The 17,887-nt window shown below is 39.8% G+C and overlaps 1 protein-coding gene across 1 annotated transcript in view; it reads left to right on the top strand.

Moving 5' to 3' along the window:
• Window positions 1-16,554, top strand: part of ERICH3 (glutamate rich 3) — a 118,633-nt gene extending 102,079 nt beyond the window's left edge. Inside the window, exons 13-14 of the mRNA XM_062190095.1 lie at window positions 11,503-11,542; window positions 14,370-16,554. Of these exons, the coding sequence (XP_062046079.1) occupies window positions 11,503-11,542; window positions 14,370-16,554 (2,225 nt within the window). The remainder of the gene's footprint in view (window positions 1-11,502; window positions 11,543-14,369) is intronic.
• Window positions 16,555-17,887: the final 1,333 nt, after the last annotated feature.

Below are 17,887 nucleotides of genomic sequence, written 5' to 3'. Positions count from 1 at the left end.
TTCTCAGAATAGCCCAGTGTCTCCATGAGCTACTTTCTATTATTGTCTTCTCTTTTTTAAGGGTTTAAAAACTCATGGCTTGAATAAGTTAAGTCAGTTGCCAAGGATTAAACAGCTAACAAGGGCATTTCTGGTATTTGAATTTGAGTAGAATGGTTCCCTGGTTTCTAAAGACTTCTTGTTGTAACCATGTAATAGGAATTTTGATTTAGATAAAAAATAAGAAAATGTCTGAAGAAATCCCAAACTTCACTTCGAGTCTTCACCTTGTTTGACTACTTCCTGGTCCCTGGGGTTCCTGATTGTGTAGGATGGTGCCATTTATGTAGGAAGAATAGAGAGTGACAGGACGATCAGGCCCCAGGACCTTAGACACACAGATGGTCTGATGCTTTTCTCAACTTTGGAAGGACAGTGAAGGACCCAGCTGTGTCTTGTGGGCATGCAGTGTGTGCCTGTCAGATACCTGGCTCTCACAGAGCAGCCTATGCTATCATTGGTTCCATGGTCCTTTTCCAGGTCTCGTTCATGTCTCCGCTACCAATGTGGTGGCCACTTTAGTTGATTCTAAGACAAAATTTGTTGTTACATTTTCATATGAAAGTTCATATGAAAATTAAAAACTTATGAGTATCTTCAATATCTATGTTTCTTTTAGTCTGTTAAAAGAAACTGGGGTCTACTAGGAATGGAAGGTGGTGAATAGTCCTCTTTCAATTCAACATTGTTATTATGCTTCTACTAGTATAAAGCACCATAGAATAAGAAATGTATAAGAGAGGGTTCCTCATGTAAAATGTTAAGGCTTGATACACCAGTAATTGAACTAAGCTCAGTAGTATTATGGAAAATTAGAGAAGGTTTGAAATGCTATGATGCTTCAGAAGAAAAGAATTCATTTGGTTAAGGACACTTTGAAAGCTATCCTGAAGAACATATTTGAGAAAGGTTTTAAAGGTTAAGTAACATTTTGAAGGTGGGATGCAGAAGAAAAAAAGGCAGTGGTGTATCCAGACAGTGTGGTGTAGCAATGATATAATCTTGAAATAATTTATCAAAAATGACTTTAGGACAGTTGGACAAACTTTAGTCTTTGGGCCAAATCTGGTCCACCTCTGTATTTCTATTTGTTTGTTTATTTTATTGCCCCTAGATAAGAGTGATGCTTAGTTTTTTAAATGCATGACTAAGCCCTAGGAATTTACTATCTGGGGCTTTACTGAAAATTTGTCAATCTCTGCTGTAGGATGATAACAAAAAGCCTCCTAGCATTTTCAAAAGGATTTCACCATCATTATTATTCTAGAAAATGTGCACTTATTTGCAAGCTGTTAATTAAAAAAGTAGAGGTGATAATGTTCAGTAGTAACACTGACATTACTATTATTAATATTTTTACTTCTAATCTGGAAACAGGATTGTTCACACAGATTTATGTAAGTAAAGATCTTTTGTTAAAGTAGATGAACATTTTTATAATATGCAATATGCTTTGTATCTTAATATTTTATCAATAATTTTTATATTGTATAATCTTTATGAACATATTTAATGTCTGCATATTATTCCATTCTGTGTCTTTCTCATAATTTAGCCATTTCCCCATGATTGGATACTTATAAATTATTTATGATAAAAACTTTCAGAATCCCTTTTTCTAGCTTCTAAATACACACACACATACACACACACACTATATATATATATATATATATATATATATATATATATATATAGCTACCCTACTGTGAAATAGAACACCAGAACTTCTTAGTCCTAACATTCTAATGTCATATCCATTAGTGAAACTTTCTTTTTCACTCCCTCCACCTACTATCCTCAGCGTCTGCCTGCCAACAACCATTCTGCTCTCAATTGCTACAAGTTCGTCTCTCTTAGTTGAGACTTCAGTTAAGTAGCTCAAGAAGAGAGGGATGGAACCAAGGTTATAATGCTTAAAATGCAGGATGATTTAGGTGGTTATTTTGCAAAACATAGTGAATGAAAATTAGATATGAAAGCCATTGCAGTCATAAAATTGAAATGTGTATATTTTTACCTAGATCCCTGACTAGATCCTTAGGTTAAAATGAAATAACGTCTGAGATAATGGATAGAAGACTATTCTCTATATTTGTATGATACTGAATTAATCATTTTTTTCAGCTAGACTTGGAATGAAAATTATTATGTTAAGAATAAATATATGAGCTAAAAATTACATAAAACTACAGATGTTTTACAATTTCTGAGTTGTTTTACTTAAGATCATAGCAGTGGATAAATGAGTAAAGTTCAGTTATGGTTCTCATTCCATTTAGGTTGAAAGCATAAGATGATATTTTTCTTCTCAATATTTTATCATATATCTCAATTAATTGGGGTTTATCCTATCCATCAATAAATTGAGTGAGTTGTAGAAAAGATGTGTGGTGTACAGGCAGTGGATAAAGTAAAATATTATAATTGCTAGCCATAATAAGATAGTAGTCTTGGAAGTCAAATCAGTATTATAGAGCACAGTTTTATTTTAGTGTGTTTAATTTGGGAGGTTATTTTAGTTTAAGCTGTCTTAATGCATTGTGATATAATCTTTTTACTATGTTCTTATCTTAGAATAATTCTGGTGCAATAATAAGTAAAGTTAACGTAATGGAAACATGGTGATGATAAATAAAATTATATAAGATTAGTGTATTTTAATGTAAATTATCATTTAAATTATATGGAAGTAGATATTTTCTTTTTTTTTTATATGTAAGTTAAGACAAATGGGACTGACCAGGTAATTTAAAGCTACATAATGTTATGACTAAAGTACAATTTTGTCATCATGTAGGCAGGATAAAATCATCTTGGTGAAAGAAAAAAGAAATCATGTGAAATGAGTTCATGTTTAATACAATTTCTGAATGAAGTATGGAAGGATTTGGTTGTTTCAATAGACTTGAGTTAAATTCTTGTGAGGTATCTAGTTTAGGCCACACACTGTTCTCCATGTGAACATAACAAAGTGCCTGTCTACATGGAGCTTGTATTCTAGGGGGGAAATCTGCCTGGCCAGTGGAAAATAAACACATCATGTAGAACCCAGGCTAAGTGCTGGAAGAAACATTATGCAAGGGAAGGGAATACAGTCATGATTTGAGAAACAGGAGGCATATTATAGATGGCCTCTCTAATGAGACTTTTGGATAGAGAAGAGGTGAGCCACTCTGTCATCTGCAGAAGAGTGCACAAAGCAAAGAGGGTCCAGCAAGGGCAAAGGCCCTAAAGTGGGAGCAGAGTTGATGACTGAAAGATTTGGCAGCCCGGCCTCTGTGTGACAGGAGCAGAGCAGACAAGTGAGAAAGAGTTACAAGATGAGGTCAGAGTGGGAAGATGAGGTTAGTGGGATAAGATAAGGTCAGAAGAATTTATTATTAGATGGGAAATCTTCCCTGTGGGCAGGAAAATGGCATCATCTGAAAGTTCTGAAAACATTATTCTGGCTACTCTATGGAAGATAAACTTTGCTTTCTGCACCTGGTTTTGGCAGCTGTGGTCTTGAGCTTGTAATTAATCCTGTTTCTTGTGGGCCATGTTTCAATGTCAAAGGTAACACAAGAACATCTTCTTGTAGGTGGATGTTTGTTAGTTATGAATTTTGTCATGGTGAGTACATGGTTAGATGATTGATTGACTATGCAAATACTAATCAAAGCACAGGGATACTTTTCAAGGTGACTGGAAACTTGGATTAAACTTGAGTATATCTTTACTCTTCTTTTATGACTTTCTTAATGTTCTTAAAATTCAGATGAAACATTCCTGACAAAACTTTGTTTGGATAGTGAATTATTCAAGATTCTTAGTGTGTTTAAGATGGGATCAGTTTGTTTTGTTTCAAAGCAAGGAAAGGTAAGAATGTGGTAGATATCGTTGAGAATACAAGGTAAGGCATGTAAAAGATGTAATGTGTATCAAATTAGGACCCTGTGTTTTGACATCTGGGAATTCAGAAATGGGAGCTGATGATGAATAAGTATGAAATATTACAGACTGACATTTTTGTTTTGTAACAAACAATTTTTTTAAAAATTATATTTACTGATTTTCACTTCCCATCATCTTTCTTCTGCCCGATCTTCTATACAGACAATACTAGCTAGAAGAAACCTAGTTCTCTAAAAAGAAAGAAAGAAAAAAACAAAACAAAACAAAAAAAGAAACAAACATAGTTTGTAATGGCAACCGCCGTCCCCCTCCCAACACCCCTGATAAACAGTAAATTATTCTTGGATGGTTTCTTAGTCTTTCCTTCTTATTCTTCAATGTATTTTTCTTTTCATCTGAGCTGGCCAATAATGATATCTAAAAGCATTATCATGGAGAACAGATAATTATAAAACAAAATACTCTTTGTTCTGTCACTTTTGGCATTATTTTAAAAGACAAAAATGGCTTAGAGGACGTGTATGATTGTTTTTGGGGGTAGAGGGGAGGAAAGGGAAAGAAAGAAGCAAAATGAGAATAGAAGTATCACAAAAAAAAAATGAAAGAAAGCAAACGCTGCCTTGAAACTGTGTTTGGCCAAATTACAACTCTCATTGTTATTATTGTAAATATTTTACTTTTCCTTCAAATCAAAGTTTACGGCAAAGAATATCTGAAATGTTCAAATTATCCATCCACACAATTAAACAGTGCTCAAAATGATAAGAATATTGTTCTTAAATTTAGTATTTATGACTAATAATTCCACTTGCATTTTGACTAATAGACTTTTTTATAATTTTATTTATTTATTTTGAGAGGTAGATTTACAGACAGAGAGAGGGAGAGACAGAGAAAGGTCTTCCATCCATTGGTTCACTAAATGGTCACAAACAGCTAGAGCTGGGCTAATCTGAAGCCAGGAGCCAGTACCTTCTTCTCAGTCTCCCATGTCAGTGCAGGGGCCCAAGCACTTGGGCCATCTTCCACTGCTTTCCCAAGCCATAGCAGACAGCTGAATTGGAATGCCATATGGGATGCCTGTCGCGCAGCAGAGGCTTAGGCTACTGCACCACAGTGCCGGCTTGACTAACAGGTTTTAAAGAGCCAGCTTTTATATCTTGTGTCTGATGATCTGAATTTTAAAATGCAGTGACTTGACTTGCTTCCACAAGAGCATTTCAGGTATAACAATGAGTTTCTAAGTTTTTTCATTAACATATCAGCATCATTAAGGTTATAAATCAACTTTTAAGAAAAGTTAATAAAAATTCTGTGAGATTCCAGTTTGATACTTGCTCAAATACTTGATGTCTGCCTCTCCTTGTTAAATAAGGAATAAAGTGTAAAAATAGCAGTTTAAAAAGTTTGTTCCTGAATCTAGAGAAGGTACCATCCAGATTTGCTACATAAAAGAACATATTAGAGAAAGAAATTATGAGCTATATTTTGAGTTTATTTTCCATAAGAAACAAAGGTAGACTTATAGAAGTTAAAAAAGAGGGCCGGTGCCGCGGCTCAACAGGCTAATCCTCCGCCTTGTGCGCCGGCACACCGGGTTCTAGTCCCGGTTGGGGCACCGATCCTGTCCCGGTTGCCCCTCTTCCAGGCCAGCTCTCTGCTGTGGCCAGGGAGTGCAGTGGAGGATGGCCCAAGTCTTGGGCCCTGCACCCCATGGGAGACCAGGAGAAGCACCTGGCTCCTGCCTTCGGATCAGCGTGGTGCGCCCGCCGCAGCGCACCAGCCGCGGCGGCCATTGGAGGGTGAACCAACGGCAAAAAGTAAGACCTTTCTCCCTGTCTCTCTCTCACTGTCCACTCTGCCTGTCAAAAAAAAAAAAAAAAAAAAAAAAAAAAAAAAAAAAAGTTAAAAAAGAGATAATCTGGGATCTCAAAGATTAGAAGCTAGAGGCTGGGAGCAGGGCAAACTGAGGGAGGAAGGGAGGGGAGCAGGAAAACGGTCCTGTAACAGCCCTTTCATTTTTCAGGATTTTGTACTGTTTCCAAAACTCAAGAAAAGCCAGGCGACAACCCCAAACAGCAGTCAACTGAAACAGAAAAGGGTGTTCCCTGAACTAGCAGGGGCTCCTCCCTAAGAAAGAAGATGGCAATGCCAAGAGTGAGACTCTGGCCAACCTTGGTAGCTTCTACAGCCATTGGAAAGTTACACACAAAATTTTGTTTTTACTATCAGGGTTCAAAGCCACACCCTCCTTTCCTTCTTCCCCCATCTCGAGGGTCACTGAGCTGGGAGTGTTAAGTTCCTCAGCTTAACATATATGAGGAAGACTTGCATCCAGCTGGAATTTAAGAGCATTCAAGATGCTAACCAGCAGTTACAAAAGTAACAATTCTCACTTTTATATAGATATCAATCTTTTTCCTATGACCAAGATATAGAAAAAAGGATTAGTAAAATTTATTAGGGCGGTTTATTAGATAGTGTTCTCCACACTATTTGATACGCCTGTATTTTTCTAGCAACACAAAGCAAAAATTGAATCCATTTTGCATGATAGCAGTGCAATAACACTAGAAATTATTCACAAAATAAAATTACTTTTCACACACACACAAAAATAAAACCTACAAGCAAGTTTTTAAATAATTATTGGGTCTAAGAAAAAACAGTCAACTCTCTAGATAATTAATCATGTAATTATTGAAACCAGAAGTTATTTTTTGATTTTTTCAAAGTATATCCTCAAAGTATAACAACAAACTACTTGCTAGTAAACAAGAAATGAATAGTACCTGTAATCAGACTTTAGGAATATGTAGAAAGGGAAAACATAAGATAAACAGACTGGATAAAGATATTACGATGGGGCAGGTATTTGGTGCAGCGGGTAAAATGTTATTTGGAGTTCCCACAACCCAGAGAAGTCCTTGAGTTCAAGTCTTGGTTCTGCTTCTGATACAGTTTCTTGCTGATGTGCATCCTAGGAGGGAGCAGATGATGGCTCAAGTAGTTGGGTTCCTGCCACCCGTGTGGGAGATGCAGATTGAGTTCCTCACTCCTGGCTTCAGCCTGGCCCAACTCTGTCTGGATTGCAGGATTCGGGGGCCGGAGCAGCAGATAGATAATCTCTCTCTCTCTCTCTGTTCTCTTTTTGCATTTTGAATAGATAAATAATTCTAAAGAATAATTACGATAAGTGGGAAATTACTCCGAATATTTGAAAGATGATTAAATATAAATATGCTTGCAATTTTGTCAGCTTAAATTCCAAGTTTAATGTAGAATGTCTCCAGATATTTAACAATATTTTGGCATTTGAAAACAATTTTAATTAACTTGGAAAAAATAGTGCTAATAAAAAAAATTCTTTACAAGAGCAGCAGCAACATGTTAGAGCAAAGGAAAACTGAAACTCAGAAAAATTTACAACATGTATACAACAAAGGATTTATAATACATAAAGAATTATTACAAATCAATAAGGCAAACATCATGGCAATAGAAGTATATAGCAGGAAATTCACAAAAGGAAATCTTTTTTTCAATTTTTAAAAAAATTTATTTTATTTTTTTTGACAGGCAGAGTGAACAGTGAGAGAGAGAGACAGAGAGAAAGGTCTTCCTTTTGCCTTTGGTTCACCCTCCAATGGCCGCCACTGCTGGCGCGCTGCAGCCGGCGCACCGCGCTGATCCGAAGGCAGGAGCCAGGTGCTTATCCTGGTCTCCCATGGGGTGCAGGGCCCAAGACTTGGGCCATCCTCCACTGCACTCCCTGGCCACAGCAGAGAGCTGGCCTGGAAGAGGGGCAACAAGGACAGAATCCGGCGCCCTGACCGGGACTAGAACCCCGTGTGCTGGTGCCGCTAGGCGGAGGATTAGCCTGTTGAGCCACGGCCCAAAAGGAAATCTTAACCACTAATACCAAAAGCTCTATTCTTGTCATCATTTTCAATTATTAAATTATCAAATATAGAAAGAATGGGTGGAAATTGTGACATTGTTGGCACAGTGCAGAGGCAAAAAGCCTTATAATCATTATAGATCATTATAGATGAAGTTAATTGATTCTCTTTTTGGAAAATATTTAGAAAAATATATCAAAAGCTTCTGAAAAATTAATGGGTTTTGACTTCATAATTCCAATTAGAAGAATGTATCCAAAGGATATAGTTAGAAACATATGCAAAAAAATGATGGTTAACTGGTATATAAAAATAGCTTCATAATCACAAAGGAATAGAAACAATTAAATATTCAATAATAGGCAGTTGGTTAACCAAATATCAGCCAGAATTTATTAGAATATTTTATTGAAGAGTCTTTAATGATATAGGGAAGTAGTCACAAATAGTGCTAAGTTAAGAAAATGGAATTTGAAATGCTATCCACAGTAAGGGTAAAAAAATACTTAGAAGTCCACCAAAAGGTTAAGTAATAGTTTTCTCTCAGTGACGAAATTGTGGGAAATTTTTGCTTTTTTTCTTTCTGCTTTTAATCTTTCCAAACTTCAGAAAATGATCATATACTATTTTCATATTTACTGAATATAAAATACGTAAATGTTTTTTAAAAAATATTTTATTGTCTTAGTTTAACAAAAAGCTAAGGATGTAATATAAGGCTAGCTTGGTATTTTGAAGAAAAACATGTTAAAGTCTCCTATATCACTTGAGTAGAAACAAGTACTTTTCTGAGAAATTCTCCATACAAGACTATTCCATTTTGGTATTAATTCCGTGAGAACTGATAACTATCTTTGCTTTAGTGATCACCTTGATAGAGAGGTGAAGGACGAGAGTCTTCAGGGCTGAAGGGCTAAATAGGTGGAGGAAAGAAAGCCAGGAGCCACTTTGCTGACATGGGAGTCTCAGCACGCACAGTGCTCTTTGACTACGTGTGGAAAACAGTCGAGATTAGACACCAGCCAAGCTTTTGCTTTTAAGTTTCAGCTTCAGAAGAGCATCGGAGAAAAAAATGACCAAATGAAAACCTTTTGTGGTCTCACATCTAGTAAATCCTTGATACTTGAGCCAGGGTCCCGAACACCTGACTGTACAGGTTCTCCTCTGCTTCCAAAGCCTAGACCTCCAGGGGCAAGCCAGCAGACATGGGCGAGTGGTGATTACAGTCTAGACACAGAGGGACTACACGCTTCACCATCAGTTCTGAGTGGTTGTGATATTTTAGGCTGTACTAGCATTGTTTATCTTCTTAGAATAGTCTTTTGGTTCAAAAACTTATGTTGGTTTTATTATTTATTATTATCATTATTATTATTTTAAACCAGATCTCTTTTTATAGCCTGTAGACTACTTGGAAGAGATCTAGACGTCTTGCTAACATTAGTGAAACAAAACTTCATGTAATTGCTACAAAATCAGATTTATTACCTTCCCCTCCGGTTCTGCTGTCCTTGTGATTTCCATTATTTGATCAACCAAATAAATTTATATGCAAAGACCTAAAACTGTTTATTTAAGCTCTTTAAATATATAATGTTAGCATTAATGTAGTGGGTAACATGATATTTAACCTATATCTACCATGTTTATAAAATTTCTAAACCAAAGATTGACTTGATAACAAATCCTGCTATCACAAAATTGCCATCTCTAAATTATTTTATTGTAAAAAAGTTTTGTTTTCTATATTGGATTAATAAAGAAAGCTGATGTTCAAAATCTTTGAAATGTGAATACATTGGAACTGAATGGTGCTCCTTTTTTCAAATTTCCACATTTATTCTCATAAGATTAATCTAGTTGTCACCATTCCCTCCCAACACCCAGTCGAGGCAGATATCTCACTATTTGTTTCCAAACAGAGGGATCAGTAAATATTACCCCTTAGTAAGTAATCTTAAACTAAGCAGGAGACTACATTCTAGTTAGGCATTCTAGTTATGTTTTTCTCAAGGTACAGTTATTGTGTCAGCAGTACATATCAGAATCTAATAGGAGGACAGAGGAAGGAAGGGTGGGTATGACAGAGTAAAGGAAGGGAGTCAGGCAGGAATAAAATAAGAGAGAGACAGCAATGAAGTTTTGGAGAAATCATGTTCTAACTCTGAAAGGCATTTCTAGGCCTAATAGTTGAGTGCACTTTTGTTAACCAGAGGGTAGCCAGGTGGAAGATGACAGGGATTTAGAACATGGCTCACCAGATGATAAGCAAGACAGGGAACTTTGATAAACGTAAACAATTGACTGTAGTTTTACCTAGAATCACAACACATTGGGTGATGACACTTATAGCAGAAATGCTCATCATTATCATTGTCATCATCATCGTTGTTAACAGTGTATAGGACCTGCCAATAAGAAGACGAGCATGCTCTGAATATATTCATTAATTCAAGAACCATTGAGTAAATATCTTTCTGACTGATGAGTAAACTGAGGCTTGGGCTTAAAAACCAAAGCTCTTGAGGTGACATAGTCATTACAGAATATGGAAGTGGAACTTTGTGATCCAGAGGTACTTCTTAGTAACCAGCTACAGATGACAGGAATTTCTACAACAGCTTTTACTGTCAAATTTATAGGAATCATGTAATGTCTCTTTTTTTGCTTCTGTCCACATGGAGTGGTTATCGGGGTCAAATCACTAAAATATACTAATGGATGAAGTGCTGATCACTTAGTCAACTTTGAAAGTTTTAGCAATTTAAGAGAGCAGTAATGATTGGTGTCATAAAAGCTGTAACATCTTTCTAGAAAGGAAAAGCCAATTAAACTGCTTTTTCAATCATGCCATTGCATGTGCACTTTGCAGACTATCACTGCTTCTGGCTGTTGTCTTTTTTTTTAAATACAAGTAATTCTTTGCATGGATTTCTTTACTTCATGATCTTCTGTGTGTTGTGTTTTCCTTTTGAAATCATAGCTTGGTAGTTGTTTATTCCTAATAGATTTTAAAAACAAGTTTACATTTTAATGTGTGCATGTTTTTAAATTGACCCCACTTGCCTAAGTTATATGAAATAGGTCGGCAACGTTCCTGTGACCCGTTTTTATACCTTTTGATATTTTATATAATCTTCAATCAGTTGGACAGATAATAACTGAAGACTTGGCACCAGGCTACCAGTGCCACTATGACGCTGAGTCTGGTGTTAGCAGTGCAGATGAGCCGGGGAAGCCCTTGAGGAAGCCGAAGATTGACACAGGTGGAGGTAAGGGCACATCATTACCTAGGGCAGACCTTGAGAAATCCCCTGTAAAAGACAGCCTATTTTCATCTTTTATCTTCCTATCCTTTGCCACATTCTTTTTCTTTGTAACTAATGAATGTGATGGGAGCAACTGGTTGGGAGGCCTAAAGGGAAGCTTTGAAAATGACATCAGATATGAATGTTATTATTCTTTTTTGAATACACTGGTACCTAAGATGAAAAGGACTTTGGGTTATAAAATACTGGTAGGGATTTTCAAATCAGCCGTTTTTCATACTCTGCCTCCCAGTTAGTTGACCAGCTGAATTTGCCTTAACTGACTCAGGTGGAGACACCCGAAAGCCAAGGCATATTTCACAATGATTCATTTGAACTTATTTTTTTTTAATTAGGAAATAATTCATTGCCATCAGTATACGACCTGGCTCTTGGCGACAAGCATTCCATCTGCAAAAGTGCCAATTAGGGTGATCCAACAGACCGTGACTCATTCATATGTGGTCCGACTTCCTATGTCCTTGAAATCAGGTTTTCCTATATTTAGTTAATACCTTTCTAAAAACTTTCTGACATGAATACATTTAGTTATAACAGTTCTAAGGGTATTTGCTTTATTCATCACATGGTAGCATTACTCCCATCTCCAATTTTTAATGATAGTCATCAATTTGAAATTTCATACTACTTTGAAGTAAACAACTTAGCCAGCCAGTGTTGGGGATATTGGCAGAGTACACAATACACCTGGGTCAGAGAAATAGAACTTTATTACTCACAGCAAGTAGCGGTAGCCACAGTAACTATATGCATGCTGAATCCCTGAGTTTGGGCTCTCCCTGGGCTGCATGAAGAGGGCCGGGTGACACTTGCATGTGAAAATGGGCTGAACTGCAGATCAGGGACTCTAAGCTTAGAAAACCTAAGTCTTTTATAATGGATATTCAACTAGAATAACTCTGGTGTACCTCCCCCAACTTTATTCTGCAATACAAGCATAGTAGTTATTATTGATCAAATCAAATTCAAGTAGGAAAATCTAGTTAGTCATAATCAGTGGGGAGAAAGTAGAGGGAAGATTCGTTCTGGCTTTCTGTAAGCTAGGCATTGTGCTAAGCATTTTCCATAAACTATCTCGTCTGCTATCACACGGGTTCTGTGATTCAAGCATGGCTGTTCTCATTTTATAGATATGAAAATGAAGGCTTAGAGAGCTGTTATTTCCCAAAGTCATACAGCTAGTAAGTGTCAGGGCTGGCATTCTCACCCAGAGCTGTCTGACTCCCAGCTACAGACTCATCCTACTAAATCAAATTGCCCTGTTTATGAATATTTCTTGCTCTCCTGAATGAAATATTTTTTTTCAAAAGCCCATGTGGTTACCATCAAATCACATGTTTTTGCATTGATTATTTCCCGGGAAGGTTTCAATTACTTCCTCCCTTTCTTCAAGAATGTCATGGTGGACGCCTCCGTGGTGTGTATGTTCACTTAATAGCTCAGTTGGATGCCGTTAGCACTTTCTCTCCTAGAATTTAGGCACAATATATTATTACATGCTAGGCAGGCAATTCTATTACCCTGTTTTCCTGAATGTTCTTTAATTAATCCATAAATTTAGAGGCCAGCACAGAAACACAGAGGACTTTATTTAAATATTTTCATAACTGACTTTTTAGTAATCTTTCATTCAGGAATTTGTATAGCAAGATATACTGCCAAAGAAACTTGACACACATTTTCACTGTTTTAATTTTGCTTTAAATCCAGTAATAGTCTGTAAAGAAATAGAATGCACTATATTCTCTCAGGCGAAGAGGATACACATTCTGAGTAAACCCTTGTTCTACATTTCCCTTTGGAACTTTTAGGTACAATTTAGGAAATAAATACTATGATATACTGAGGAACACCTAAGAAAATCCATCTCAGTCCTATTGATAGACCTGAAATTTCTATTTTACTCCTTTGAAAGAAGACATCAAAAGTTACTTTACAAATACATTTTTAAAGGAAATATAATACCAGCGATTATCGCTTTACCTCAGAAAGGTTTACCATAGTAGCTGGTAGGAAACTGAGGCAACAAAATTAAGGCTAGTCATATTTTGTGTTGGGAGAGCTAGTGAGCAGTCATGGATGGGTATAAGGAGAGGGAAGAAGTAAGATCAGAACTTCTAATAGATTGTTGGTTATGGTGCTGGTGAAAAATGTCAGAAAAACTCACTGGCTCACTTTCTAATGTACATAATTGAGAAATGGAAGCTCTGGTATGGTAACTTACTTTATAGCATATAGTCCAGTATCTTTATGCAGACTGAAAATTTAAACACTTCGGTATTTGGCAGGACTTGCCTTTAATCAGTTGGCATGGATCATTGAAAAACATATGTCTTTGTTAAATAATAATAATCCATTTGAAGCCTTTAAAAAGAAGTATCAAAGGTATATTTACTGAAGAATGATAGTCAATACACTCAGATTTGCTGAGGAATTATGGATGAGACCTTATGACTTACTTCTAGAAAGTTATTTATGTTGAAAATTGTCCCAGACTACAAAGCCTTGTCTTGCTCTGTGATCCTGTTTTGCCAAAGGCAAATCAGTTTCTGAATGTAGATGGGAGATACACTGACCTGTAACACAAATTGGTGTCTTTAGTAAAAAGTCTTACCTTGAGCTAGCTACAAAGGTTTTTGATGACTAAATATAGATATACTAGTTTTAAAATAAGGAGTAAAGTATGATATAATGATCAGTGTACACTACGATTGTGTTGGTAAATGACCACATGAGTAGCAGAAACATTGACAGAAAGGAATATTGGTACTATAGACCATAATGATTTCTAAATAGATGAAATATTATTTTTCTTAGTGTGTAATTTTCCTAAAAGTATTTCAAATGAAATTAGGAAGTTTGTTTTTGTGTATGAGAGAAAGAGGGAAAGAACAACATTTTTTTTAATTCTAAGACATGAGGCAATGAGATGTTTTGTTTGCTTATTTTCAGTATTTTGATGTCCAACTTCAATCAGGGTGTCCATTAGATTTGAAAGCATTGATTTTCATAATGAAAAGCCACTTTAAATCAGTGTTTGCTATAATTGATGTCATCATATAACCAAGAAAATGTTATAATTTTCAATTTCCCTTGACATCATATATGGAATCTCTTATCAATAAGTATTATACAAGATGGTATATAGTATCTCTTTGTCCACTTTCATTAAAGTAACCTTGTTTTCTAACTTTACTTTTATAGCACAAAAGAATAATTTAGTTGTGGAAGAAAGGGTAGCACTTGATTCAAATAAGGAAACCAAGCAAGCTGCACAAGAAACATATGTCCTGGAGAAGAAAGAAGCTACAGAGGAAGATGAAGCCGCCCAACACGGGGATGCTGACACAGAGGAGAAAGAAGGGGGTGCAGTACCCAGGGCAAAAGCAGCGATGACTCAGGTCCCCGTAGGGGAATGGAAGCCTATGGCAGAGCGGCCAACATTAGAGAAAGTCACAGAGAAAAGACAGCCGCCTGCAGGTAAAGGCAGTGGGGCAGGGACAGGCACAGGAGACGGAAGTCCAGGCCAACGGGGGCTGAGCCCCACAGGAGAAGCAGCAGTAGGGGGTTCTGTGGCTCTGAGAGAAGTGGAGGTTCCTGAAGAGCCGGCCTCCACCGGAACAGTGCCTGAGCCAGAACATGCAGTGTCCGCAGGGAAGCAAACTGTGCAGCAAGTGGGGCTTGCCAACAAGGCCGTGGCTCCGAGCTCCGAGTGTTTGCAGGGGGCAGCAGCCGAGAGAGAAGCAGGGACGCTGGAAAAGGCAGGAGAGGCTGACGGAGAGGCAGCCATGAGCGAGGCAGGGTCCCCCAAGCCAGATGTGGACCAAAATGAAGAGGACGCATCCACAGATCCAGAGACCATGGGGCCGGTGGGAGACGCGGCCTCCGAGCCCGGGGCTAGCTCTGAAGAGGCAGTGGCTGGGGGAGAGGAACGGGCTGAAGAGAGGAAGGGGCTGATGCGGGCAGAAACCCCCTTGAGCTCCTCCAGAGGCGAGGCCGAGGCAAGCTGCGGGGGCGTCTCCGAGGGCATTTCTGAAGCGCTTCGTAAGCAAGAGCAGGTTCTGATGGAGGCCGAATCGGACACGGGAGAGGGCCGGAAAGACGCGTTGTGCCCTGCCACAGTGGACGCAGCAGCAGACGGGAGGGAAGCTGAGAGGCCAAACGCAGCTCCAGAGGCACCTGCCGCGGACGGAGCAGAGGAGCCCTGGACTAGGGCGCGCCCGCTAGACGCCCAGCGAACACCTAACGGCGAAGAGCGGACACCGGGGAAGGAACTGAGCGTCGAAGAGGAAGCCACAGAAGCCCCTCGAAGTGGAAGCGAACCCGATGCCAAGGCGGCGGCCTCCGCGGAGGCGGCTGCATTGGCCGCAGAAGAAGGGCGTCCAGGAGATCCGCTGACAGAGAGCGTGGGGACCGCCAGTGGGGCAATCCCTGGATCAGAGGAGTCCCTGGAGGACTTAACAGCTCCGAGGAAAGGAGGGGCAGGGGAAGGACCGAGCGAGGCGGGAGACGCAAGGCCCAGGGAAGGAGCGGCGCCACAGGACGGGCCCCGGCATGGCGGAGCGGGCGCGGCAGGAGCGCCCAAGGGTGAGCCCGCAGGAAGGGCACAGGCGCCGGAGGGGACCGTCGCGGCCTCAGGGGAGGCGGAGGAGGCTGCAGCCAAAGACCAGCACTGCCTTGCAGGGCAGGGGAAGGACGCAGACGGGCCTCTGAGGGGGAGAGGTGCAGGAAGGGTCGTGATAGTAGCCCCGGAAGATGCTCCAGAGGGAGAGCCCGCGATGGCGGGCAAATTGAGCCACGCAGAGGGCGACGAGGACCCAGAAGACGAGGAGGAGGACGATGCCGAAGAGCGCCCCCTGGGGACAGGACAGAGGGAAGCAAGGAGCCTGGTGGCTGAGGAAGATCAAAGCCAAGGGGGAGGAGCTGTCCTAACCGAGAAGAGGGAGCTGTTGGCAGATCCGCAGGGGCCCGAGCGGAACACAGCGGGAAAGAAGGCCGCCTCCATTCCCGATGTTACGGGGGAGGAGACTTGGCACAAAGGGGATGAGTTGCTAGGAAAAGCAACAGCTGTAGAGAGGGCGGCGGTGGGGGAGCTGACAGCTCCACCGCCGTCAACGCAGGAGGCTGAGAGTGCACCCGGACAGGACCCAGAGGCAGGGTGGGCGGCCGCGGGGGACGGCGGCCCGGCTCAGGAAGCAGGAATCCCTGAAGAGGAGAGACCGGGGTCGTGGCCCGAGGGACCATCAGAGTCCAGAGGCCAGAATCTCCGGGCGGTGGCAACACCTCCTGCGAAGCCCAGTGTCCCTGGAACCCAACAAACGCAAGAACAGGTGGTGCAACAGCCCAGTGAGCCTGCAGAGATTTCCTTCAACAACGTGAGGGCCTAGGCGACTTCCTGGCCCGCGGTGAGTTTAAGCCTGGTCCTAGGAGGACTGAATTGAAACTCCACTGTCAATGTTCTCTATTGAGGCTTTCCCTTTAGTGGGTGTCTGTGTACACACCTACTCCCAGGGTGCTATGATGGCCTGCCTGGCCCTCGCCCTGCTGGAGAGGGGTTGGGGAAGATAAGAGAATGCACAAGGGATAGACCACAGAAGAATCAAACTGTACTCCAGAATCCATTTCCACTTTAGTGCTTTAAAGAATCAAAGCAGGTTTTTTTTTTTTTTTTTTTTTTTTTTTTTTGTGATCATTTGCCTTTAAATGGGCTCTGTGCCTTCATTTATGCAGTTTTAGGTTTCGTATAAACAATTTTTGCATATTCAAAATATTAAGACACATTTTTATATATGTCAAACTGGTCTATAAATATTGGGAGGGTAGAACTAACAAGAGAGTTTATTGCATAGCTTGGTCTTTCTTGATGCCCTTACCTCCTTAGCACCCAGATTCCTCTATTTTGAGTGGTTATATCCATATCACTAGCTGCCTTATTATTTTTCAGGAAATTTTCAAGATGTCTTCTGGAAGACCTAAAGAGCAGGAAATGATTCACCCAGTTGTCTCCCCTGGACGTCAGATGTTATTGTCTGGAAAATTTCTTCCTCAACACTATGCTTGTCCAACATGTTTTCCAGTCTGTCAGCGCTGGTCAGTAGCTCAATAAGCACTGTGATAGCTCTAGCACATCCATAAGCCCCTTCGAAGGAGTAGTGGTTCCTAATGCAGAGCTAACTGTGAGGATCTTCCATGTTCTACACAGCTAATCTGTCTATAGGCAAATCAAAATAGTGGTTTTAAAGTGTTTGACTTTTACCAGATATCATTGAAAGCCCAGGCCTGATATCCAGGATCCAAAATTTGCTTTTAATTTTATAATCAAATCTTAGTCTCAATTTCATACATGGGGATTTTATGTAAAGTCTGTGTTGGGGCTGTTGTTGCAGCACAGTGGGTTAAGCCTCCACTTGTAATGCCCACATCCCATATGGGAGTGCTGATTTGAGTCCTGGCTGCTCAACTCTGACCCACCTCCCTGCTAATTCACCTGGGAAAGCAGCAGAAGGTGGTGCAAACCCTTGGGACCCTACCACCCAAATGGGAGACATGGATGGTGATCAGGGCTCCTGGCTTCAGCCTAGCTCAGCCCTGGCTGCATTTGGGGTTCTTTCTCCCTCTGTCATTCTCTTTTTCCCTGTCACTCTGCCTTTCAAATAAGTAAAATCATCAATCCAACAAAACAAAACAAAGCAAAGCAAAAAAAAAAAAAAGAAACTGTGG

Source organism: Lepus europaeus, chromosome 5, assembly GCF_033115175.1.
Source record: "Lepus europaeus isolate LE1 chromosome 5, mLepTim1.pri, whole genome shotgun sequence".
NCBI classification, from domain to species: Eukaryota; Metazoa; Chordata; class Mammalia; order Lagomorpha; family Leporidae; genus Lepus; species Lepus europaeus.
Note: the sequence above shows the minus strand (reverse complement) of the source record. Positions and strands in the feature narration are given on the sequence as shown.